This window comes from Chlorocebus sabaeus, chromosome 25 (genome assembly GCF_047675955.1).
Source record: "Chlorocebus sabaeus isolate Y175 chromosome 25, mChlSab1.0.hap1, whole genome shotgun sequence".
NCBI classification, from domain to species: Eukaryota; Metazoa; Chordata; class Mammalia; order Primates; family Cercopithecidae; genus Chlorocebus; species Chlorocebus sabaeus.
Window position 1 is genome coordinate 21,387,644 of NC_132928.1, and position 26,134 is coordinate 21,413,777.

Consider the following 26,134-nt stretch of genomic DNA (forward strand, 5'->3'; position numbering starts at 1 on the left):
CACTTGGAGCTATTTCATTTTCTTTTTTTCATGAGAGGTGTATGGAGGGTGCAAAAGGCCCACACTCAAAAATATCATTTCACTGTGCTTCGGTTTCCCCGATGGTAAAAATGAAATAATCCAGCTGCCTGATCTCTTAAGTCTGTATATTAATGACTAAACTGGATCAGTGGGATTTCTTGGGGTGAACAGTTGGACAGTTTCCATCATGATACTTGCTTATGTGGGAGGATATTAAGCTCTTTCACCTTCTTGCTCTGAATTAAGAAATTTAGGAAGTTACTAATATAGGCTACAATATGGATGAACCTTGAAAACATTATGCCAAGTCAAGAAGCTAGTTACAAAGGATCACGTATCGTATGATTCCATCGCTGTGAAATGCCCAGAATAGGCGAATCCTTACAGACAGAAAGTCGATTGGTGTTGCCTGGGACTGGAGCAGACAGGAGGGAATGGAAGTGACTACTAATGGGTATGAGGTTTCTTCTGGGGGATGATGAAAGTATTCTGAAATGGATTGCGCTAATGGTTGTACAGTTCCTGAATATTCAAAACACCATTGAATTGCGCAATCTAGGTTGGTGAATTATCTCATTAAAGCTCTTATATTAAAAATCTTGAGAAGATCATGTCCTAATTTTATGGCTACTCCAGCACCTCTCCTTCTCCTGCCAACCACCACCTAAAGAGGAAGTGGACACTGCACCATGGATGACATCAATGTGTGCATCTGAGGGCTCTGCCATCCTTATTCTCTGTTCCTCTTCCCTTCTCCCTGTTTTCTTCCCACTGCCGTGTTCTCCTACTCTTTCCTATTCCTTCTATCTCCCTTCTCCTTTTTTCCTTATTTTCCTACTGATCTCACCATCCAATGGGTGCATCTCGTGGGCTTTCCTTAACCCTAGGAAACTTTCTTAAGCCTAGGAAGCTGGAAGGGGCGTGGAAGAGGGAACAAGAGATAGTGAAATTTAACAATCATCATCATAATAAAGTGTTAATATTATTATAAATTATTATTATAGCTGTCCAGGACTTAATTTAATCTTCACAACATTCCTATTAGGGAGATAATCATCCACATTTTATAGATGAAGAAGTTTTTATGGATAAAGATGAAGAAATAGACTAACATGGCTAAGAAAACCCAGCCAGTTAGAGGCAAAAACAGAATGCAAACCAGGGTCTGTCTGGCCTCGGAGCCTATTCTCCAAAGCATGATAGGACCTTAAATATGAGGCTGGGCCTGGTTATTTATTGACGAATTACAATAGAAGTAATTTGATGGGGTTCCAAACTGCAGTATCTAGGATCTCATCTGTTGGTCTGATATTTATGGCCGTTTATGGGTGATATCTGTGTGGCTCTTCCATTCATTATGGTTTTCATTAAGACTCTAATCCTGTTTAGAAGTCTGTTTGTCATTTTTAACTCTCCTGTTTAATCTTGGGCAGCCGTAATCTTTTTTCACTACCAGCCAGAGGGAGACAGCTCCTGATGGCTCTTTTCTTCTCACAATTGTGTGCAGGTGGGGGTGTGAGGGGAGATGAGTGTGGTGGGCCTGCCTGTCCATGACTGTGTGGGACACGAATGTGTGTGTGGAGTATCCATATGAGCTGTGGTGTGAGCATGTGTGAAGTTCATGCATGGTGTCACTGTATTGGTGGTGTGCACTGTGAGCGTGTGGTATGGATGTGTGTTTGTGTTCATGAGTGTGTGTATGCGAGTATGGGTATGGGTTTGTGGAGCAATGGGGTACATATGTGTGTGTGTCAGGGCCTACCATTCATGGTATTTGTATTAGTCTGTTCTCATGCTGCTACAAAGAAATGCTTTAGACTGGGTAATTTATAAAGAAAGGAGATTTAATTGACTCACAGTTCCGCGTGACTGGGGAGGCCTCAGGAAACTTACAATCATGCTGGAAGGCACCTCTTCACGGGGCGGCAGGAGAGAGAATGAGTGCCAGCAAGGGGAATGCCAGATGCTTATAAAACCATCAGTTCTCATGAGAACCCACTCATTATTATGAGAACAGCATGAGGGAAACTGCCCGTATGATTCAATTACCTCTACCTGGTCCTGCCCTTGATTACAATTCAAGGGTGGGGACACAGAGCCAAACCATATCAGTATTCTTTTTTCAGAAGCATGAGAATTCTTGAGTGGAAACCTAACCATCTGTTCCTAAAACACAGAGACCATTCTTGCCTCACATCTGACCTTCCCTGTTGTATAAATCCTCCCGGGGTAAGAAGGTTTTAGGGAGTCTGGAAAGGGATAGAGATTGACCAGGCCCCCTCCCCTAAGACATTCTCGGAGCCGGAGAGGATTCTTCAGTCCAGCTCTCAGTCATGGTGGACCTTACTTAGGTTTCCCTGGGGATGGAAATCTCCTTCCTAGAAGCATTGGTTTACAGAGAAATTCTTCCATTGGGCTCTTCATCCTTGAGGGAGGCTTAGATTTGTTTTACTTTTTCAGTTATTAAGTGTCTACTCCTAAGGAATGAGTAACAAAGGAAATCTACATGGGTGACATCCCATATTGTGTCCTTCACTGTCCCCAGAGCACACCCAAATCTCATTCTCTCTGCTTTGGCTTATGGCGTTTTCATGCCCAGGCCACTTTTCACCCTGCCCCTTTTCAAGTCTTGCCTCCATGGAGCTTTGCCTACTCTCAGACCCAAAGGTGATTCCCATCTCTCTGCACCCTCTGACCTCCCCTCACAGACATTTTAAGAGGGTCCACAATATATAGTACTTAAAAATATTCTATCTCTGGGTCCGCCAGGCCAGAACTCTGGGAGACCCACCAGCTACATTTCAACTCCCTACTTCCCTAGGAACTTGGGCATCAAGGCTGAAATGATGGCTCAGGAAATGCACCACATAAAGGCACCTGGCTGAGGGGCAAGTAGGGGCTGAAACGAAGTCCTTATTCATCTTACCAAGCCATGTACCTAGAAGGGGCACTTCTTTCTAATCACACCAAAGTACCGCACTGGCAAGTGGTAGTTCTGAAAGGGAGTCTCAGAGAGTTCAATCTTCTTGTCTCAGGGCCTGTAGTAGCAACCAGAGGAATGCTTAATGAAGAACCCAAAGAGTGCTGCCTGCCCCTCCCCGTGTGTCAAAGATGAAGTCTGGCCTCCAGTCTGTCTTCAGAAAGCTTCACCCACTCCCTGATGAATCCCACCCCACTCTAATCACCACTTAACTCCACATGCCCTTGTCTGGCTCCAGCTTAATTTTCACATCTCAGTATCTGCCTTTTAAGAGTCCTAAATCTTTTTTTCACATCTTTGTTATGTCCTTCCAACTAGTTAGCAAGCTCTAGGAGGGCAGAGAGCATGTTTTCATTTCCTTTGCTTTTGGCCACCCTTGTGACATCCATCAGAAAACTCTGCACCCAGCTGGGGCTAAATCAGTATTGTTGACACACTGAGTCACCAGCCAAAGGTGCAGAGACATCAAAGCCCCATGCTTAGAGCTAGGAACTGGGCCAGTGACCCCTGTCCCCAAAAGCCAGCTCAGCCAGTCATCTCAGGGGACACAAATCCATCCACTCACCTCCCTCCGGTTCTGGACCTCATTACCCAAAGAAATGTCCCTAAGGATTAGGAAGCTCCAGAGGCCAGGCGCAGTGGCTCATGCCTGTAATCCCAGCACTTTGGGAGGCCGAGGCAGGTGGATCACTTGAGATCAGGAGTTCGACACCAGCCCGGCCAACATGGTGAAACCTCATCTCCACTAAAAATACAAAAATTAAATTAGCCGGGCATGGTGGTGCATGCTTGTATTCCTAGCTGCTTGGGAGGCTGAGGCAAGAGAATTGCTTGAACGCAGGAGGCGGAGGCTGCAGTGAGCTGAGACTGTGTCACTACACTCTAGCCTGGGTGACAGAGCAAGACACTGTCTCAATAAAATAAAATAAAGAAAAACAGAAAGTTCTGGAGAAACTCAGCCAATCTCATGGTCTCTTTCTGTGGTGACATAAAGTGCTGGACAGCAAGAGGAAGAAGTGGCCCTAGCCCTTCACCAGACTCACCTTTCCTTATCACTTAGTGAAGGATTGATTCGATTTCTTGTGTTCAGGGGCTTTGGAGGGACTAGAGCTTCACCCCTCCCTAAAGGTGTGTTTGCTTTGGATCAGGGACAGGCCTGTTTGCGGACAGAGCATCCGGAGACCTTTTGCTGGGTCTGTGATATGGTGGCTTTGTCACTCTCCTAGACAACAATGTATATGGCATGCCTGGCCAGTGGCATCAGGGAATGTATCTCCTGCCACTTCTTCCTGGAGACCTCCAATCCTGAGCCCCTGGCTGACCTCCTCCACTTTCACCTTTCAGCCTCATACTCCTGTGCCGCCTCAGCACACTCTCCTGCTCTAAAGAAAAAAAGCATTCAGGCAGTCACTAAATAGCAGTATTGATGCCCCATCCCCACATGCCCTGGAATGATAATGCATCACCCGCGGTGCGTATCCAGACGGAGCCAGATTACGCTCAGGTGGTTAAAAGTCCAGGTCTAATTAGAGTTCCAGGGAATCAAGCCATTGTATTATTAATGATTCTCCGGCAATGTTCTGATTAAAACAGTAATTTTAATAAGCACAGCTCGATGCTAAGTGTTCACTGAGCACCTAATTACATCAGTTATAACTCCAAAATTATTTAAAATTCCGCTTTTTTTCACCAGACCCGGCATGCACCAAATAAAATAGAGACTCAGACAACTCAGTGATTATTTGCTCCAATTAATTTCCTAAGCACCTGTTTAAAAAAAAGAAAAATATATATATATATCTTTGTCTCTCTTCTATCTCCCCCAAGTTCCTCCCACTCCTGTGACCCCCAGAAGCTCGATGACATTGGTTACATTTGAGGCAGCCATATAGGGAGGTCAGGAATAGAAAGCTGTGAGGAAGGTAGATTTGCACAGTCCCCACACTAACCTCCAGGTGAGGGGAGGCTGCAAAGTGCTAATCCCCATTGATTGCCCAGGCAGGACAAGACCCTGGGGTGGGGGAGGCAGAAGCACCCAGAGAGGGCTACTAACCCAGAGCCAGTTCCTGACTGCAGCCTTATCTTCAGCAGACCAGCTTCAGTTGTCACATTTAACCATCACACTTGCATCTCCTGGAAGAGGGTGGCCAGTGGGTCAAGGGGCTTCCCTGTGTGGCTGTTCTCAAATTCTTCTGGCCACTTTTGTTGCAAAAGGGACTGCCTGACCTAGTCACTCCCTGGAAGGACACCAGGATTTCAGGAAAAATGGTCTGCTGAACCATCTGAGGGTTGGTGTCCGCAGTTTTCTTTTTTTAAACAATTTTATCAGTAAGTTATCCATCTGTACCCAATCAGCCTGATAGTGAACAATGTGGTGCTGAAACTGTCACTTTTTGTGACCCTCATGACAATATGCTAGTGAGGAACAGCTGTCCTTAACATCATCGCGCCCAACCCATGTGCTGGGAGATACCATCACAAGGCAGCTTTCTGCTGTCTCCCACTGTCTCTTCAAGATGTTTATCATGAGTAAAGTTTTGCCTGGATCTCAGGCAGGTGGCATAGCTTCTCTGCATACTTGTAGATAATGAAAACCCTTTTGTCACTCCAGTCTCAAACACAGCCTCAAATCGGAATGATAATGTCCAGTTCCAGACCAGACTTAAACTGTGGACTGACGTGCAGATTATTTTCCTCCCCTTGCCTAAGCCTGCTGCACGGTCTCCAGTTACTTCTCTCTCTCCCTTTCCCGTTTGCTTTCCCTTAAGTGGATCCACTTTGTAGAAAGGAGAGGGGTCAGAGGGGTTCTTTCTCACATGAACTGGAATTGGCAGCAGATAGCCTCTGTTTTCAGGCCTGGTGGATATTTCTGACTCTTACAGGGCTGGGTTCTTCCTGGGCCTTCAAAACTACCCCCTCCTGAACCATTCCATGGCTGCAGCTCTCATCAAGTGGGTGGTGCTTTCTCTTGACCGGACGCTGTCCTCTGGGCTCTGATTTTCCAGTTCTTTCCATACAGATGTTCACAGTGGGGTCCCAGCACCACCTCCAGGGGGTCTTTTGGACGAGTTATAAAATGCTCCAGGCCAGCCCTCCCTCCTAAGGTGTTCACGTCTGCTGCAAGGGAAGTACTTGCCCATCCTTAGCCTGCCACCGTTGTGGGGGTGGGGTGGGAGCAGTGACCTCCCAAGTTGCTGCTTCGCTCTGCCTCCTGTGGGCTTAGCAGCCTACCTTCTGGGTTTCCTCCTGCATCTTCCTATCCACTTCCAGGTGGTCCTGTTGAAGGGTGGTTAGGTTTCAGCCTTCCAAGGGCTCCCTCCAAAAAACTCACACAATCTCTTCTTTTTTATTCCTTCAACCCTTTTTTATTTGACACAGAGTCTTGCTCTGTCACCCAGGCTGGAGTGCAGTAGTGTGATCCCAGCTCACTGCAACCTCCACCTCCCAGGTTCAAGCTATTATCCTGCCTCAGCCTCCTGAGTAGCTGAGACCACAGTTGCGCACCACCATGCCCGGCTAATTTTTGTGTTTTTGTAGAAACAGGGTTTCACCATATTTGCCAGGCTGGTCTCGAACTCCTGACCTCAAATGATCCTGCCCAGCTCGGCCTCCCAAAGTTCTGAGATTACAGGCATGAGCCACTGCGCCTGGCCCCTTTCATCCATTTTGCTGCATTCATCTGGGTCAGGGACCCAGGGTCAGAGGCAGAAGAATCATGAACTTGGATCTTGATAATCTACTCTGAAAAATTGTATGGCAGTCTCCCACTTTACCTTAGAACACAGCATTATTATATCATGGTGTCTTCATGGATGCCTTAATTTTAACATCCAGTAATATTTAACAAATGTGAAAACTGAGGCCCAGAGAGGTTAAGGGACTTGCCTGGTACAGTTGAGTATGTGGTGAGGCTGAGCCACGTTCTTCTGACCTTAACAGCTATGTCCTTTCCATGACACCAAAAGCCTCTGCTGTGTTATAAACATTGACTATTAAAAAATTTTAAAAGCCCTCAAGTCACCTAATGGATCCTCGCAGAATACCAGGGGGCCTCAACCACACCTAGAGAACCTTAGCATAGTGCATTTGATTAAGGAGCTTAAAATAAAACCTGGATCATTGGGCAAGTATAATTAGCTTCTCAGCAGGTATTTATAGACCTATTTTGTACAAGAAACTGAAGTGGGAGCATACAGAGATATCTTATAAGAAGAAATAAAAAGCAGAGCCCTATAAGTAATCTAAAAAGATACCTACCTAAGAAGAGTATAAAAAGTGCATTAGAGTCATGCCAATTGGGCAGGTAGCCAGATTCTCAGTTCAGAGAGAGAAGTAACAAAGGTTGATCAAGGAAGGCTTCCTGGAGGAGGGAGGGCCCAGGGGTTTGCACATGAGCAGGAGAAGGGAGCACATTTGGATTAGTGGGAATGTATGAGCAGAGGCATGGAGGCAGGACTGCACAAAGCATGAGGGAAGGCCAGGCTGGCAGTTGACATTGACCAAAGGGGTCGGGAGTGGAAACGTCAGCCTGGGTGAGGAGCAGAATTTAGAAGGCTGAAATGTCACACTGAGGTGTTTGGACTATAAACTTCATGAGATAGGCAGAGTTTTCTTGTTGTTTTTGGATTTTATTTTCATTGTTGTGTTTCTTTAGCTGAAATTATCGGTACAAAACACTGCTCTTGAAAGCCTTCCCTGATTTGTACTTCCCTTTTGCTCCAATAGCTTTTACCATGTCTCAATCATATTGCCAATATTTCATTATAGTTTGGGAAGTTTGTCTGTCTTCCTGACAACACTATGAGTACTTTGGGATCAAGGTCATATCTGTTCATTCTGTGAACTTAATGTCTACACAGACTATATTTTAGGTGTTTAATACATATTTATTAATAATAAGTATCAGCTATCAGCAAGGCACAGGACTCAGCATTTTCTAACCCATGGCATCCTTCATGTCTTGGAGGCAGTATGGTGTCAAAGTAGAGAACATGGGCTCTGTAGCCAGCCTGCCTGAGTGTGAGTCCCAGCTGTACAACTTACTGATCACATGACTTTAAACAACTTCACTGAGACTCTGTGTGCCTCAGTTTCTTCTTTAGCTGCAGACAAGTTTTATATAACTTATATATATAGCTAGTCTGGTGGGTGGATGGATGGATGGATGAATGGATGGATGGATGAACTCATAGTGGATAGACTAATGATTGAGTAAATGAATGAATAAACAAACAAATGCACAAAGTATATGTGCCAGATGTATTTCAACCACATTCAGGTCTACTTGGTGATAAATCGAATATACCAGAATGCAAATTCACAAGACCACGCCAATCAACCCACACTGACTAACCCCTGGGTACAAAGCACTGAGGCCATGTGGCCATTGCTGCCTCCATGGAATGGTCTTGGTCCAATTGACCAGGCTATAAAGCTTCCCAGAGCAACACAGAGGCATGGAATCCAGCAAAGCCTAGGAGCTTTCCTGCCTCTCATATCACCACCTTGCCAGGGTTGAATGCATGAATGGCAGGAAAGAATAAATGAACTCTATACAGAACGGAAATTAAAATGTTCCAATGTAAGTATAGGAGACTTAGGCAGAAATTTAACACATATTCTTATCCTCCATCTCCCTCCCCCTCCCTCTCCCCCTCCCTCTATCCCTCCTTCCCTCTCTCACTCTCTCTCTCTTTCACACACATATACACACACTCATCTACTCACTCACTGCATCCTAGGAAGCTGTGATGGACAAGACAATTCTCTATAGTTCTGCCCAAGGGAACCAGTCACTAAGCATACCAAGAAGTCAGAGAGAATACTATCAGGGGGTCTGATGTGTCAGAGAGGACAAGATGCCCAAGTTTCAGATGGTTAGAAAGGAAAGCTGAGAGACAGTAGAGAAGATGCATTCCATGGTGTTTGCTGAAAACCAAAATTCTGTTTTATAGCATGAGGTTCCAGTGGCTTCTTACCTACTCAGAGTCATACAACAGTTCAGGCAGAGAGGTAGAGGCTGGTCTCAGTTCCGGCGCCTATGGATAATGCTGAGCTAGCTCCCTGCTTCCTTGTGTACACAGCTGTTGACCTGGTGCAGTGAAGAAGGCCTTGAGCAGTCAGGCTTCGCCAAGTCTGCTTCTATGTCATACCATTTGATGACACTGTCCTCCCTATGTAAAGATGACCTGGGAACATCAACGTGGGGTTCCTTCATAACTGGGGAAACAGATTCTAAGGGAAGTGTCAAGGATGGAAGATTAGAAAATAAAGAGTCCCTAAGAACCCACATGTATTATCAATAACCACAAATGCCAACAGCAGAGCAGGAAGTGTTGCTGGGGACCAAGAGGCAAAAACTGGAGCTCTGCTGGGAGGCAGTGCCAGGGACTTTGCCAAAGGGAGCTAATTTTTATGGTCTCTTTCAGGAGCAGTGATGTCCTAAAGGCCCCACTTTCCCTATTATAAAAGGATTCTCCCAAACATAAATTCTGAATCCTCATCTCAGACAACTCTAAAGGTGGCTTCGACCTTCTATTCAACAACAGCAAAGATGCTCTTACCCCAGCTGTCTGACCAGCTTCTTGGGCTCCTTCCCCTGATGATTTCCACTCTAAACCTCACCTTCTATGCTTAAAAAGGCCATAGGCACTTTAGATTTAAAAATGCATTTGGGGCTGGGCACAGTGGCTCACACCTGTAATTCCAACACTTTGAGAGACTCTGACGGGCAGATCGCTTGAGCCTAGGGATTCAAGACCAGCCTGAGCCACATGGCAAGACCCCATCTCTATAAAAAAATTTAAACAATTAGCCAGGCGTGGTGGCACATGACATGCCTCTAGTCTCAGCTACTCAGGAGGCTGAGGTGGGAGGACTGCATGAACCTGGGAGCCTGAGGCTGCAGTGAGCCAAGATCATACCACTGCACTCCAGACTGGGCAAGAGAGCAAAACCGCATCTCAAAAAAAAAAAAAAAAAAAAAAAAAAAAAAAAAAAAAAAGAGAGAGAGAGAGCATTTGGGATTAACTGGAGTTCCAAACCCCTTCTTTCATGCTCTCTTAGAGACTGGAAGGCAGGGGAAGTAGAAATCAAATGGGCAAAGCTCTGAGGTGGGGGCCTGTTAGGCAGATGCCCGGTTCTTGGATGAAGTCAAGCTCTGTGGTAAGGCTAGACTCAGGCTCTGTGTGTCCAGGGGCCTCACTGGAACAATGTCTGGGCAAACAACCATTGTGGAATGAATGAGTAGGAATGAATGGGTAAGGGGCATCCCTGCCTTGTCACCCCACCCCATGCCATCATCACCTTTCTCCCTCCTGGGTTAGGGCAGTCAATGTGGGCTCTATAAGGAGCTTTGTAGGACCTGGCTAATCCCGGGCATCTGGTCCCCAGATGAGAGGTCTGTTTTAGTTATTTCTTAGGCCCCAGTTCCCAAATCCTCCTCATCTCCCATTTCCTATCCCAGCTGCTTTTTCTAACTGAATAAGTCCACTGTTGTCATGGAGACAACATAGTATCAGCATCTCTGTTTTTTTGTAGGTCCTTCCAAAAGCCAGAACTTCCTAGAAAGTGTTCTACTTCTACCTCCCTAGTATTTCTGGCATGGAGTCTTCTCTGATAAAATATGGTGTGGTGTTTAGAATATCTGCCTTGCCAATAAGATTTTCTACCCTCTTTGTAGTTTTACCTTGCCCAAGTTTTACCTTTATCCTTAGCAAGCTAAGCTTAATTTGACTTCTTTCAGCCAAGGATCCTGAGTTTCAGCACACTTCCAACATTTAGATTATTTAATAAAGATGGCAGTTCCAGGGGCTGGATGGCTCTTCATGCAAAGGGCAGACATAATTCTCCCCATGTCATAGATAAGCAGTCTCAGCTCAAAGAGGCTTGGTGGCTTGTGTAAGGTCACCCATCATAGAAGCGCAAAGCCAGGGCCCTCTGCAGCTTTTCCATGCAAACACTGCCACCTTCAGTGGGGTCTGCATCTAGAAACTAAGCATGGTAACTACCACTATTGAGCACCAGCTGTGTGCAAGTCTGTATGTACAGACATCATGTAAGCCTCAGAACAACCTTGTGAAATTGATATCAATGTTGTCACCATTTTACAGAGAAGGAAACTAAAGCTCAAGAAAGTCCAACATCTTACTTAGTGTCATATGGCTGATAAGCATAGAAGCTGGATTTGAAACCGAGGGTTGTCCCTTTCAAAGTGCAAAACCAGTACAAAACATGGCCTCTACCTGAAAACAGGTTTCAGGAACAGTCATTGCCCCAGCACTCATCCAAGGGTTTAATTCCACTGTATGGGGCCAGAAGTTTCTTTTCGTATTGTTCTCTCCCCTTTGACTCCTGCAGGACCTCTACTGAGTTTTTATGAATGAGGAGAAAAAAAAAAGTCATTGAAAAGTTCAACCAACTTTGGACTCCTCTCTCTGAGTGATAGATAGGTTTAATTACTCTGAATTACTCAACCACTCTACTCTTCTCCCCCAAGTCATTAAAAATAGATTTTCTCTTTGAACTGCACTCCGCCCTCAGGTCTCCAGATAGTCAGGAGTTCTTAGGAGACAGCCCCGGGGTCAGCTTCTGGTCAGAAGGTTGTGTGTTGCTTTAGTTGCAATCACAGTCTCCGGAAACTCCAGCTGATTTTCTGGGGTTCTTGTGCCTCATTTTTCTTAATGATGTTGATCACGTGACTTTCACAGCCCAGAGGACAGGCAGGAGGCAAGGTTGGTATTTACTTTATGAGAATTTAAGGGGATCTGGATGCATGACTATTGATTTTTAAAGAAATGGATCTAACACTGAGAACAAACAATAATGAGTTCTTCACATTAATTACTGTGAAGCTGATTCATAGGAAAAACCTAAGCTGAAAGTGTGGGCTCGGAGGTGTTCTGCTTCCTGATGAGCCCCAGAGAATGGTGGGACTGGTATTGTCTTTATTTCAAAATAAGGAAATGAGGACTTGAAGCATAACCGGAGTGCTCATGGCCACACAGCTGATCACTGGCAAGACCGGGAGAGAAAACTCTCCTGTGGCCACTACCCAAGCTGTGCTAACAGAGGGCTCCGTGACATTTTGTAGGAGCCTCAGATGGAAAATGTGGAGCCTGCTCACAGCCTCTTCCCTTATTGTTCTGGTCCTAGTAGGCTTAAAAAAAGAAGTCCAGCCGGGTGTAATGACTCATGCCTGTAATTCCAACATTTTAAGAGGAAGAGGCAGGAGAGCCTTTGAGCCCAGGAGTTTGTGATTAGCCTGGGGAACATAGGGAGACTCTGTCTCTCCAAAAAAAAAAAAAAAAAAAAAAATTAATTAGCCACGTGTGGTGGCACACACCTGTAGCCCTAGCTACTCAGGAGGGCTGAGGCAAGAGAATCCGTTGAGCCGGGGAGGTAGAGACTGCAGTGAACTGTGAATCCACCACTGTACTCCTGCCTGGGTGACAGAACAAGACTTTTTCACTTAAAAAAAAAATCCAGTAGGGAATCTTTCACCCTCCCCAATCTATGTCCCTCTTCGCCTTCTGGTATCACCTCTCTTGCTGTCTGGCTCCTGATTCACCCAGCTGAATCATTGTTAGAAAACAGAGGGGAGTAAAATGAGCTAAGAGACTTGCAGTGGTCAGGCGGGTGAACATAATTGCAGCATCCAGCAGCTTGCCTAGGAAGCAGAAAGATGTTCTTTCTAGGAAGAAGGATAGCCCAAGTGGCTGCTTTCGGGGCAGCTCCAGGAGAATGGGCCTTCCCTCTGTAGTCTTTGCCTCTGTCTGTCTGGAACCCGCTGCATCCGTGTGGGAATTAGACAAATTTAGACTCCAATTTTGTTTATGTTACCCTACAAAGTATATGACCTTCCATGAGTTACTTGAGACTTAGTTTTCTGATAGGTAAAATGGGAGTAAGAATACCTCCCTGGAAAGGTTGGTGTAAGGATTAAATGAGGTAATCTGTGTGACATGCCTGGCATGCAGTAAATACTGGATACATGCAGCTGTTGTTATTATTGTTCCTGCTGCTTCAATCCATTCAACAAGCTCGGTCCACTGCCCAGCTCAGGGTAAGGTGGGGCCAGCCAGGAGCCTGCCAGCTGTCAGGAGACCTCAGTGCCCATCACTTCCCCCAGAACCTTAGGCAGCAGATCCAAAAGGACATGATTTCCTTGCTGCCCCCCTCACCTGCTCCTAGCAGGGGAGATTGAGATTAAGGTGTTGCTTCAGGCATCCAGTAGACATCAGCTGTTTCCTGCTGAAGGATAGAAAGAGGTGTGGGAATTTTTCACTGGAGACTTGCTGAGCCAAAGGGGATGGAGGAAGAGGCATGTCAGGAGGGAGGGGGCCTGGATTTTCCCCAGAGGGTCTACCTTGGCTTCTATGCCTGAGAGAATCAGGTCAGGGTCAGGGGCAGGGTTAGACCTCCCCAAACCTTGGCCCACATTTCTCTCCCTGTGAGGACTCTGAATGAGTGTCAAGGGAAGGATAGCACACTAGGCTGCCAGGCAGAAAACCCACAGAAAATCAACATCTCCATGTTAATTGCACCCATTTACAGAAGGGCTTACAAGATTTGGTGCAAGCCTGTGAAGAAGAAAAACTCCACCCACCCATTTATTCCATCAGTTAACAGCTACTGGGTACTAGGAGCTGTAGGGTGAAGAGAAGCAGAAGCCTCACCTGCCCTCAGGTTGCTTCAAGCCTCCTGATCCCTGCTCTGCTCTTGCCTCGGATCTCACAATGGACTCCTGGGCCACCTTCTCCCTCCTCATCCCTCAGAAAGAGCCCTTGTAGTATATCTGAGAAGAGCCGTGGAGGGTTCATGGGCCATGGAGGGTTCTCCTCCACTTGGCCACTTTGCCACTCACTGCAAGTGAGGACTTAAGTGCCCTTCGGGGACCTTAATTTCCTGGTGGATCCGGTGGAAATCATAACACATAAAAATACCTGTCCTCTCTTCCTCTCTGGGGAGTTGCGCAGATCAAATGAGATAATGTGTGTGAAAGCATTTCGAAAATGCCAAAACCCTCTGCCAGGATTGCTGTGACTGCGTTATTGATCTCTGTCCATATAGCAGCCCCAGCGGGGGTCTCTCTTCAATCCACCATCAGCTATGTGTGTAAATGAGTGTCAGATCTTTTCTTGAAAACAGGTTTGGATTGGGGAAAAAAAGAAGAAAGTGGCTCTGAGACCCTACAAACCTGAAGGGGTGAAGGGGTGGGCCTGCAGGGAGGGACCACCAAGAGGAGGTACAAAGGAAAGGAGAGAGGCCCAGGGAGCCAGCTCCATCAGCTTCAGCTGCTGTGTGCTCTGCCCTGAGCCCTGGGGACCAGGAGGCTGTTGATGAGGCCAAATGGTGCTCCATTCAGGCATCTGTGCCACCTCCCACCCCTGCCACCTGGCTCCCAGCCACTGAGAAGGCCTCTGTTTCTTCCCTTGTGTCAGGAGCAGGGGACACGTGTGAGGACAGGTGTACCATCTGGCAGGGGCAAAAGCAGATTCCAGGGAAGAAGGGGATTAAATTCTCAATCTTGGAGGGGCCCACCAGCCTGGGGAACAATTTTCCCTTGTTCCTTTCATCCCTCTGTGTCTCTCTTGCATGACTGCAAAGGAATCCTGCAGGTCGCTCGAACACTGAGTGCTCTTGCAGAGCCCCCTGAGGCGAGCTGCCACTCTCTGTCCTCTGAGCCATGACGGTCCTGGTTCTACTTCTATTGTGGCATCTGTCCCACCATATTGAGATTATCTGTTTCCTTGGTTTTGTTCTCAACTGAACCATGGTCTCCAACAGGGGAGAGAATGTAGCCCTGATGCCTAACAGAGGGTTGAGCACAATGTAAGTGCTCAGTAGATGTTTAAGGACTAAATGGGCCTCTGGCATGATCCACTGTCAGAATCATGTGAGGTTTTCTGCTTTCACCTCAGGCGTTTCTCCATAAGAGCCATATAAGTGCTCAGAACCGTGTGGGTCCTTCCAGGTGTCCATAGAGGGTGGCAGAGGTGCAGCATTGATTCTCTGTTCCCGAGCTCACTTGGCAAAGGGCGCTTGTTCTTATGCCTACCATTGGGAAACTCCTCTGTGGAAAGGGTGATGTGTTGTCTTGCTCCTGATGGGAGTAACTGCCCAGGGGCTCTGTCCAGGATGACTCACTCTCAGGGCCTCTGAGGATTTCCTGGCCTTACCTTGGATGGTCCAAACACTACACGTCTGCCATGCTTTTTGAGGCCTTCAGGAAAAAGCCTGGGTCCAGCGGCTTCTCTCAGTGTCTTGTCCCCACTGCCTCTAATTATCTGATAATGTGTCTGGCTGTACTAGGCCTGACACTCTGTGGGCTACTCGTGTGCTGAATTAAGAAAGTTGGTCGGGGAAAGAAAACTGCCCCACACTCTGCACCCCCTGCCAAGTCCTTCCCACATGTATCTTCAGCCCCGCTGAATCAGGCCAAGGAAGGCACCAGAGACGTGGGGCGCCGGGACCAGGAGAGCCAAGAACACAGTGTGAGTCACCTTTAATTAAGAGTATTTCTTAAGTAAATGACTTAATAGAACAGTTATATTCATCAAAGGCATAATTACAAGCCATAAGATCAAGCAGAAAAGAATGTCGAGCATGAGGGTGGAATCCGGTTTGAAGCAGTACCACGGGTCCCGGTGAGAAGGCCATAGGGGAACAGGAGAAGGGCACCCTCCCATTGTATAATTATATCGTCACACTCATCCACCAGCCCAGCCACCCCCAGATCCCAGCACTCAGAGTGGAGGGGTTCAGGGAGCCTCAGGCATAATTAAAATGCAATAATAATAAACAAATGCTAATTAAAGTGTCATAGAGTGTCCCATTAAACTCTGAGTCAGCCCCAATAGAGGGCGCTCGACATGGTGGACACTCTCCAGGAGAAAGCTCCCTTTCCTTCTTGAGCTTCTGAAGACATCTCCCTCCCCACCCCACCCAGCCCTAGAGCAAGTGCTGGACGCCACTGGGGTGCACAGTGAAGTGGCTCCTGACTGCAGAGGTTTGAACTTGGTCCTTTATGGACTTCATAGTCGCAGAATGATTAGAAACAATTTCTCACTGGGCATAAAGTAGTCCCCAGAGTACTGTTGCCTTCCCCTACACCCCTAAAATCCCTCTAATTCCTCCCATAGCCCCAAGGACGAGTGATATTCTGTTTCTTCCTGGCCCCAGGACCTAACATGTAAAAAGACCCACTCGGGGAGCTGGAGTCATGTATATCAGTGGTTGACCTGCGTAAGAATCGGCTGGAGAGTTGTTAAGACCCATTTCCTGGGCCCCTTCCCCAGTGTTTTTGATTTAGTGGACCCTGGATTTTCATGTTCAGTAATGTCACAGGTGACACCAATGGTGCTGGTTTGAGAACCATACACTGAGGGCCATTGCTCCTTGAGAGCCCCAGGCCTGCCTCATGGAGGACGTTGTTTTGGCCAAGACTAGAAGGCTCGGAGGCATTACATATTCCAGCTCTGTGTTCTTTGCAGTTCTTCACATGGTCACCCAGACCCACATATCCAGACCTGAACCATCCCTCCCTTGCCCTCACCAAAGGTGTCTGAAGGTGCTTTCCAATGTCTGCTTATTTGGTTCTTTCCACCTGGAATGCTCTTCATCTGGCTAAATATTCTTCACTTTTTAAGGCCCAGACACAAACTGTGTATACTCCATTTAGGGCAGCACTGTCAGATAGAAATAAAGTTCTAACCACAGGCATGAACTACATGTGTAATGTTAACTTTTCTAGCAGCCACATTTCAAAAAGGAAGAAGAACAGGTGAAATTATTAAGACATTTAACTCAAGATAGGCAAAATATCTAACACGTCAATAAAAAATTATTGATGTAATTTTTCCCTTCTTTCTTTTCCTCAGTAAATCTTCCAAATCCAGTGTGTATTGTAGACTTACAGCACATCTTAATTTGTCCTAGCTACATTTCAAACTCAATAGCCACATGAAGCTAGTGGCTATTGTATTGGGCAGCACAGATGCAGGCAGTGTTTTCTCCTTGCTCTGAATTCCCTCAGCCCTCTTTGAATACTTTTCTTAGAACATGTATCGCTTTCTTCTTTTTATTGCTAGCCTGTTTGCAACTTGAAGGTGCTAGTTGTGTTTTAATGCTGTTGTTGTTTTTATTCTGAAGTGCCTAGCACTGGCCTGGATAGAGGACATGATCAATTAATATTGGCTGACAAATGAATATAGAAGCACATGAATATAAGAGACAGAGAAGGCTCCTGGGAACATCTGACTTTGAGGGTCTCCTCCCGGTCACTGTGACATTTCTTTCCTCTGGTTTGTGTGTGGCTATTACATCTTAGAGGAGAGAGTAATTCAAGTTTTAGACCAACCGCCCCCACCCCCGCCAACTAAGTTTCCTGTTTCACTTTGCTCTTCAACTCAGTGCATTTAAAAAAAAAAAAAAAAAAATCACCAGGAGGGCCCAGGAAACAGGAAAAATAGTTGTGCTATTGGTTTCGTGTTTGGAGAAGAACAGGGTTTCACTATCTCCGTGGCACTTGGCGTGAAAGTGAGCTTTGTTGCTGGAGACACTGCTCCCATTCAGGGCCCCTTTTCCCAGCTGCTGAGGGCTGGGCTGTGTTTTGACAGACGGGCCGAATGCAATGCAGACAGTTGTTTTAATTTGCAGCCAGATGCAGACATCACTCACAAGGAGCCCGAAACCCAAGAAAAGGACACTAGGCACTGGACCGCCTCTCTCAGGCCTCAGAGAGTGGTTTGGAGGGGGCCAGCGGAAGCCTCCCAGGCACCCTGGGTCTCTGATATCCCAGAGGGCTGATAGTCACCAGGCTCAGGAGAGGCACATTAGAAGATCTCCTGCAGATACCTGTCTGAAAGGTGTTTCTTGTAGGCATTGTGGGCCATGAGGCAGGGTTCAAGGGTTGTTCTTTAAGGCGGTGTGAAATCAATTGGTGGTGGTGGTGGCTGCATGTTATCTTTTAACTGTAAGATTGTACAGGACAAAAATCATCAACAGTCTCAAGGAGGAGTTAGGGAAATTGTGGGAAATAGAAAGCTGGAATGTCAGAATTCGCAGGGACTAATGTAGCCTTCCTCCGAGGGCAGAAATCCTTTCTTCCAGCCTTTGGGATGAATGTCATGTTGACTGCTTATGCATCCCTGTGATAGGCGTTCCTTTGGAAAGCCAGGCGGTTGCATGATGTTGAGCTTTTCTGAGCTTTTCACCCATGAGTCCTACTGCAGCCATACTGCTCCCCTTCGAACACTGGAAAACAGCCTACATGACTACCTTGAGACTCTTCAATGGACTAAATAAATATCCCTGGTTCATCTGCTCTACCTCAGACACCACTTCTCTGTCCCACCCCATCCTGGCCACCCTCCGGGAAGGATCTCTGGTTGAGCAATGCCCCTTCTAGGGCAGATTGTGGAGACCTGAACTCCGAACTCCCCAGTGTGGGGTGGCTTCTCTCAACCCTTATGCTGTGTGTCTATTTATGCAGCCCATGGTCAAATTAGCTTCTTTCATTATCACATCACCCTGTCAGGTCATATCAGACTTCGAGTTGAGTTGACTCTGAGTCAACTCAAACCCTCAGGTCTATTACACTTGAACTATTTCAAATCAGTTATCCCCCATCTTACGCTTACAGTACCAGGTTTTTTTTTAAAGCTGAATTGCAAGATTTTATACTCATCTCCCTGCATTTCATGTTTGTATTATTAAAGGGAGGTTAGAGATGTTTAAAGCTGATCATGTCACTGACTTACAGAAAAGCCTCGTAGTATGGAATGTTAAGTGTGATGATGTAGGAAGGATGGGTGGGAACACCCAAGAGAGGAAAGGCAGGCTCATCTCTCTCCCCTCCCACCCACTCTACATCCTACACTTAAGTTTATACTGAACTTGTCCGTGATTGCTTTTGCTCATCACAATCCTTCAGCTTGGCATGTCTTTCCAGGTCTCTGCATCTGACCCCCTCTCTTACCATTCAAGGCACCCCTACCCCACTGGTCACCTCTTCTCTAAGTTCCCCAAACCTTCAGCATTCACAGCAATCCCACACAACAAAAACTCAGCACAATGTAGAGCAAGTCTCTGTTTGCAATTAACAACTCCCACTGGACCGTAGGGTTCTGGGAGGGCAGAATCTGTGTGCTGTTCACTATCGTTTCCCTATTGCTTAGCACCAGAGCTCCACAGCGTTGACGTCTGATAAACATTTGCTGAGTGAATAGTGTTAGGATCCGTCCTGAACCTCTCAGGAGGATGGCGTGAAGTTGTCTCCATCATATCCTTTGTCGCCATGCCAGAGGCAGAACACTGTGCTGCTGAACCACAGGTTATGTTTTTACTTTTTACACATCTGGTAGGTGGGGGACCTCTATGCCCTAACAAATAAGAACCCATTCCCAGCCCAGCAAATGTTTTTGCAGCCCAGCAGCCTCCTGCCCCAGCCAGCAACAGATACCTAGGACGTATCAACTGGAACACTTCAGTCCTCTGACCCCCCTTGCCTGGTCTTTATTGTCACCACTGCTGTGCAGGTGGGGGTGAGTAATATCCAGACAGGCCCAGCTCAAGTCCCTGCAGGGCCCCAGCAGAAGACCAGGAGGAGTGTGCACGGGCTGCACTCTCTGCGGGGATAGGATCTTGATCTGCAAATTCCCACTTTCCAGGCAAGACAGAATCAGGCAGCTCTTTTCTGTGGATGTTCCCATTTAGCCAGACTTTTCAAAGGATAGGAGATTTACTAGAGAAACTGAATGCAGACATCAGAGAATGGGATAATTGGATCCAGGTGGCATATTTGGTTGGCTGTAAAGAGTCTGTGCCATACTATGAATATTATTTGATGGGAAAAGTTTCTCCTTTCCCTTTTTGAATGTTTTCTGTGTAGGCAGGATGTCTCAGCCCAAGCCCAGCTGAAAGCTCTTCAGAGATGAGTTTGTGCCACTCAATAGCCTTTCAACAGAGTTAACCATTTTGAGTACTTGCCGCTGGTTTGCCCAGCTCTCGGGAGGATGCTAGTGGCAGGCAGAAATAGAGGGAGCCTTTGCTGCTACCTCTGGCAAAGACAAGAAGTCTTAGGCCTGCAACTCAGAGATACATTCGGCTTAGCCTACCTGCCTTATGCAGGTAAAGAGATTGGGGACATTGAGGCCATGGCCTGCTGTCCAGTGTCACCTCTTTAGGGGAGTTGACAGTGCAAGTGTGAATAGACGCAGGACTCTGTGACACACACCTGCTAGTCGTCACAGCCTAACCTCACCATGCCCTCTTTCCTCTCTCTGCCAGGTCACCAGGGTCCCCGTGGAGTCATGTGAGCAGTATACGACTTGTGGGGAGTGCCTGAGCTCTGGGGACCCTCACTGTGGCTGGTGTGCCCTGCACAACATGTAAGTTTGGGGTATCCTGGAAAAGGGTTTGGCCTGCAGAAGACCTGGGCTTTCCTGGAATGATGGGATAATGACAGCATTTTGCAGAGAGAAGAATTGTCCTCTTCAGAGCAGTGATTCTAATCGTGGCTTCAGTGTTGAGAACGGGAAGAGGCAAAGAGGCCATGAGTGGGCCTTCTTTCTAAGTGCAGAGCCTTTGCCTCTCTTCTTTCATTTTACTTCCAAATTCAGCCCTTCAGCTGCTCTGAAGTGAGCTGCTTATATCCTTGTGTCTTTGAAAGAACTCACAAGGGAAACTGTAGTCTTTAGGTTTCCCCAAAACCTCCTCAGTGTAGCCTGAAATAGGTGCCCCTCTGTGCCAAGAGTGGGCAGATGCTGGTGCACTGGCATTGGGAAGCTTAGACTCCAGCTAGCTGCTGTGTGACCCTGGATGGGTCCTCTGACAACTCCAGGCCTCTGTTTCTCCATTGCTGTTTAGGAAAAATGCCTGTTTCACAGGTGAATTGTGAAGACTAAATGAAGTAATAAATGCTTTGGTAATAAGGAAGCCCAGAAGAGGCTACACAAATCAGAATAATTATCATGGACCCTGTACCCTTGGGAGGACCCTTCTGGCCTCATTATTTCATGATTCCAAGAAGTTTGCATCTCACTTCAACTGGCTTCATCATCTGCCATTGAATACGAACTGAATATAAATGCTAAATCACACTTAAACTTCCTAATTTGAAGAGCCCCAGGGGAAGAGAAAGGGTGAAAACCCCGAAAGACAGGAGCTGGCTAGGAATTCTGTTGCCCAATGGAGTTGGAAACTCCAGGGCTCTGTGCCAGCCAGCAAAGCATCTCCATGAAATAAGCTGGGTTTGGGGTGGAGGCGGAGGCAGAGGGCCAGAGTTCAGGGTCCTGCACAATAGCTCTTGGCTTCCAGCCTCTGTAGCAGGTGTTGGGAGGGCTCTGGAGGGAGGGAGGGAGGCTGGCGCCTCACAGATGCAAAATCTGGACTGGATTTGAGCCCATGAATACTGGGTTCCCTGCTTGGGATTAGGAGGTAAGAGATTCCTCACAAAGTTTTGCAGAAATGCTCTTAGCAGACCTGGATGGTGTGCCTCCATTTAGGTCGGACAAGTGGTAGATGTTCATGTTGTGCCCCAGGAATGGCAAAAGCGGGTAAATTTTGGTTCCCTGCAGTGAGGCTGACCCACCAACCAGCAGGCAGGGTCTTTCCTCGAGAGAATTTCTTTCTCCAAAGAACCTGACAGCCTTCTGCCAGCTCTGTGCGAAGGGCCCTGGGCGGCCTGCCCTCTAGCTCTGCAGTGGTCATGTCTGGTGGTACCTCCTACTCCCCATGCCTCCCCCACTCTGTCCTCCCAGCTTCAGTGCCTGTGGCACTTCTCCCATGTCGAACACACCAAAATTATAGATCGGGGATTATCATTTATTCAACAGCAAGGACGTCTGCTTTCCCCGACTTGAACAAGTGCCTATAGATCTATCAACAATGCCTGGACCTCCCCAGTGCCACAAACCACCCCGTCTTCCTCCTGGTGCAGGTCAGCTGTGACTGCTGGAATGAGCCACATCAGGGTAGTCCCAGGTTTCCTCTGTTCCCTCAACTCCTTAACTCTTCAGAGAGTCCTCGCTACCTACCAGGGCACTCGTCTCCCAGCTACTCTGCCCCAAGAGCTCATGGAGAACAAGATTTTTGCTGTTTATACCCAGAGATTTCTCTGCATCTGGTCATTCTCTTCTTCACCAGACCCTCCTGTGGCGCTCTCCCGCCTGCCAGCAACAGCCTGGTATCGGGCATGAGGAGATGGGGGAAGCTGCAGCTCCTGGGTCCCCACGGAGGCCTCTTTAACGGAGGCTGAGGGCTGAGGAGCGTCTGAGGGGTTGGGGGGATTTGAAGCCTTCCTGTCTCTTCTGTATGCCTTGCTCTTGCAAGTGTGTTATTGTCTCCAAGGCTATTTATCTCTGTTAGTGCTGTTGCCATAAATAGTATGATAAAAAAGAGCCATTTCAGTGAGTCAATGAGATAAAGGCTCCAGTCAAGAGCTCACTTTAGAGCTATCTTAAGGATTCACTTAAACCTCAATAATTCTTTTCTTTGACAGCATTCATATTTAGATCCATTATGTGCCTGAAAAGGAAGAGGGGAGGAGTTTGGGGGGAGTTAGGGTGCGAATCACTGCTTGATTGTGGAATCGCTAGTGTCCCTATGGCTATTTGGTTTGGATACACTGGCACCAGCCATGGAGCGGGTTTCCATGTGGCAAGGCAGGCAGCAACCTGAAGCTCCCAAGCGCTGGTGTCACCTGCCCACCTGCCACTGTGGGCAGGGGGAGCCTAGAGCCCGACTTGAAGATGTTGGGAGAAACAGTCAAACAAGTTTTCTGACAGAGGCAGCCCTGGCTGCAGCGCTCGTCTGTCTCTCTGTCTCAAGGCATTGTTTTGTGACACAAATATTTATTTAAAATATACCATGTGACAGGTAGAATATCCCAATGAATAAAACATGGCCACTGCCTTCAAATAGCCATTAATCCACCCACAAGATCATCTGCATACTGTCCCACACTGCCAAGACCCTCTCCTATTTTCTTAAAAATTTCTCTGGAGGAGAATGAGAATATGAATCATTATCAGCATCATTAATATTAATAATATAAGGGCTAACACTGTCATGGCACCTACTATGTGCCAGGCCATTTTCTAAGCATAACTCCTTCTTACACCAACCCTGTGAAATAGATATTATCATCATCCTCATCCTTTTTTTTATTTGAGATAAGGTCTCACTGTGTCACCCAGGTGAGAGTACAGTGGTGCAATCACAGCTCACTACAGCCTCAACCTCCTGTGCTCAAGCAACCTTCCTATCTCAGCCTCTTGAGTAGCTGGGACTACAGGCCTGTGCCACCACACCCAGCTAATTTTTTTTTTTTTTTTTAGAATGAGGTTCCACTATGTTGCCCAGGCTGGTCTTGAACTCATAGGCTCAAGCAACCCTCCTCACTTTAACCTCCCAAAGTGCTGGGATTACACATGTGAGCCACAGTGCCTGGCCAATCCTTATTTGTTTTACAGTTGAGGAAACTGAGGCAGAGAGAGATTAAGTAGCTTGTCCAAGGGGTCACAGCTAGTAGGTAACAGGTCTGGGGTTGGAACCCGGGCTCTTTGGCCCCAAAGTTCATTTGCTTTTCCATGGCTGTACTGCTTTTCAGGTCCTGCAGGCTGCCCTCACTCTTTGGTCTCAGCATCTCACAGTGCTGTAAAGAGTCATTCTAGGGCCGGCTGCAGTGGCTCACACCTGTAATCTCAGCACTTTGGGAGGCCGAGGAGGGTAGATCACGAGGTCAGGAGTTCGAGATCATCCTGGCCAAGATGGTGAAACCCCGTCTCTACTAAAAATACAAAAATTAGCTGGGCATGGTGGCGTGCGCCTGTAATTCCAAGTACTAGGGACACTGAGGCAGGAGAATTGCCTGAACCTGGGAGGCGGAGGTTGCAGTTAGCTGAGATCCTGCCACTGCACTCCAGCCTGGGCAACAGAGCAAGACTCTGTCTCAAAAAAAAAAAAAATCATTCTGAGGCAGGAAAACAAGGTCTGGAGGCAGGGAACATAAGGCTGATTCACACTTCAGCTCTGACGCAAAATATCCTCTCCATAGACGTACACTGGCTGTAAATGACTTTGTAACTTTCCTTCATCCTTTTCATTTACATAAGACATACTCCAAGTAGAGGGTATTTAAACTCCCCAAAATTCTGTAACAGGGCCTTTGAGCCCCTATGCTCAGGCCCACTCCCACACTGTGGAGTGGACTTTCATTTTCAATAAATCCCTTCATTCCTTCCTTGCTTTGTTTGTGTGTTTCGTCCAATTCTTTGTTCAAGGTGTCAAGAACCTGAACATCCTCCACTGTTAACAATTGTTTACGTCAAAACTGCATCTCTTATGTTGCGGATTAATCCTCTTCCCTCTTGGTCTGTCCTTAACTGCAACAGAGACTGAGAGTCACCAAAGCCCTCTGGACTACAGTAAAAGTCTTCTTGAGAAGATAGGACACAGGCCTCAGGGCAGCAAACCCCCATCCTGCCCAGGGGACAATGGAGCCAAACAGATGGGTCCCAGAGGCCTGACCTCTTGTGAATCTGTGTTTATGGCAGGTGCTCCCGCAGGGACAAATGCCAACAGGCCTGGGAACCCAATCGATTTGCTGCCAGCATCAGCCAGTGTGTGAGCCTCGCAGTGCATCCCAGCAGCATCTCAGTATCTGAGCACAGTCGGTTGGTAAGTAACTCATCCAGGGGCATGGGGAGAGGGAGCACAGTGCATGCACCTGTGTGGGTGTGCTCCATTCACGCTTGCACAAGTATCTGTAAATTGATCAGACTTTAAATCCAGTAAGGAGACTTTATGTTTATAGCAAATGTATGGCAATGCCTATTGTAAAGGACATAGTCATTCTCCAGTTTCCCTGCAAATTCATTACCCATTGATCTATTTGGTAAATCTAGATTTTGCATTTAGTAACAACTGTCTGCAACATAATGCAATTCAATACTAAATAACACATTCTTTAGTATCTGCTGTATTTACAATTCTCCACTTGCTGCACTCTTAAAGAAATCTGCAAGTTGTGTGTGTGTGTGTGTGTGTGTGTGTGTGTGTGTGTGTGAGAGAGAGAGAGACAGAGAGAGGAAAGAATAAGAGCAAGAAAGTGACTGCCTCAATTCGAAGTCAGTGTATGCTTAAAGAGAATATTAAAGAGAATAAAATAGCCCTTAACTATCTGTCAAGGTACAACCCAAAATATTTCATGTCCTCAGGCCCCGCATTATTATTTCATTCTGAAGGTTTTATGAGCATTCACAAATGTTAATTAGTTAATGAACCTTCCAAGATTTCAGTTCATTCATCCCCACCAGGAGCTTTTGGCTCCAAGGGAGCTGAGGAAACAAACAGGGGAGTTTGTACCTAAGTCTCTTGGCCCCATGGAAACGAAACTGGGGCAGAGATTCAGCAGCAGACAAATGTATGGAAAGGCTAGGTGATGCCCACTGAGACTGAGAAACCCACTGCAAATAAACAGCACTGGGTGTTGATAGGAAGACAGAGGGAAACCTACAGGCTGGGTGCAGTGGCTCACATCTATAATCCTAGCGCTTTGGGAGGCTGAGGTAGGAGGGTTGCTTGAGCCCAGGAGCTCAAGACCAGCCTGGAGAACATAGTGAGACCCTGTCCTTACTAACAATTAAAAAAATAAAACAAAGGGAAACCTACCTACGCCATCATGGTCCTCAACTTGGAGGCCACCGAGATGTCATCACCATGAACCCTGTGGGCACACTTCATGGGCAAAAGAAGCCAGTCGCCTTTCTTACCTACTCAGATACCACTTAGATGCTGTATTTGAGTACAAACTCATTTAAAAGTGCAATGGATTTAGAGCAGCGTTTTGCCATTGAATATTTTCTCATCAGCAGATTCCTCAGAGAGTCTGTGATAATTTTTACTATTAAAAGGAGGATCTTCAAATTTATAAAAGCTGAAAACCACTGGCCTAGATGATTGGAACCCATAGGTAATAGCAGATATCAAGCAGTTGGTGGCCACTTCTCTGATCCCCTGAACTCGTTATGAACCTACTGGTCCATTCCAAGGGAACTGCTAGAGAACAGAGAGCCCACATGGAACAGAGAAACAGAAACTCTAGGGAACCCACAACCTTTAGAAGCAGGC

The 26,134-nt window shown here is 46.9% G+C and overlaps 1 protein-coding gene across 1 annotated transcript in view; it reads left to right on the top strand.

The window, feature by feature from the left end:
- PLXNA2 (plexin A2) overlaps positions 1–26,134 on the top strand; it is a 222,350-nt gene that overhangs the window by 120,552 nt on the left and 75,664 nt on the right. Inside the window, exons 5-6 of the mRNA XM_007988604.3 lie at positions 20,291–20,391; positions 24,559–24,682. Of these exons, the coding sequence (XP_007986795.2) occupies positions 20,291–20,391; positions 24,559–24,682 (225 nt within the window). The remainder of the gene's footprint in view (positions 1–20,290; positions 20,392–24,558; positions 24,683–26,134) is intronic.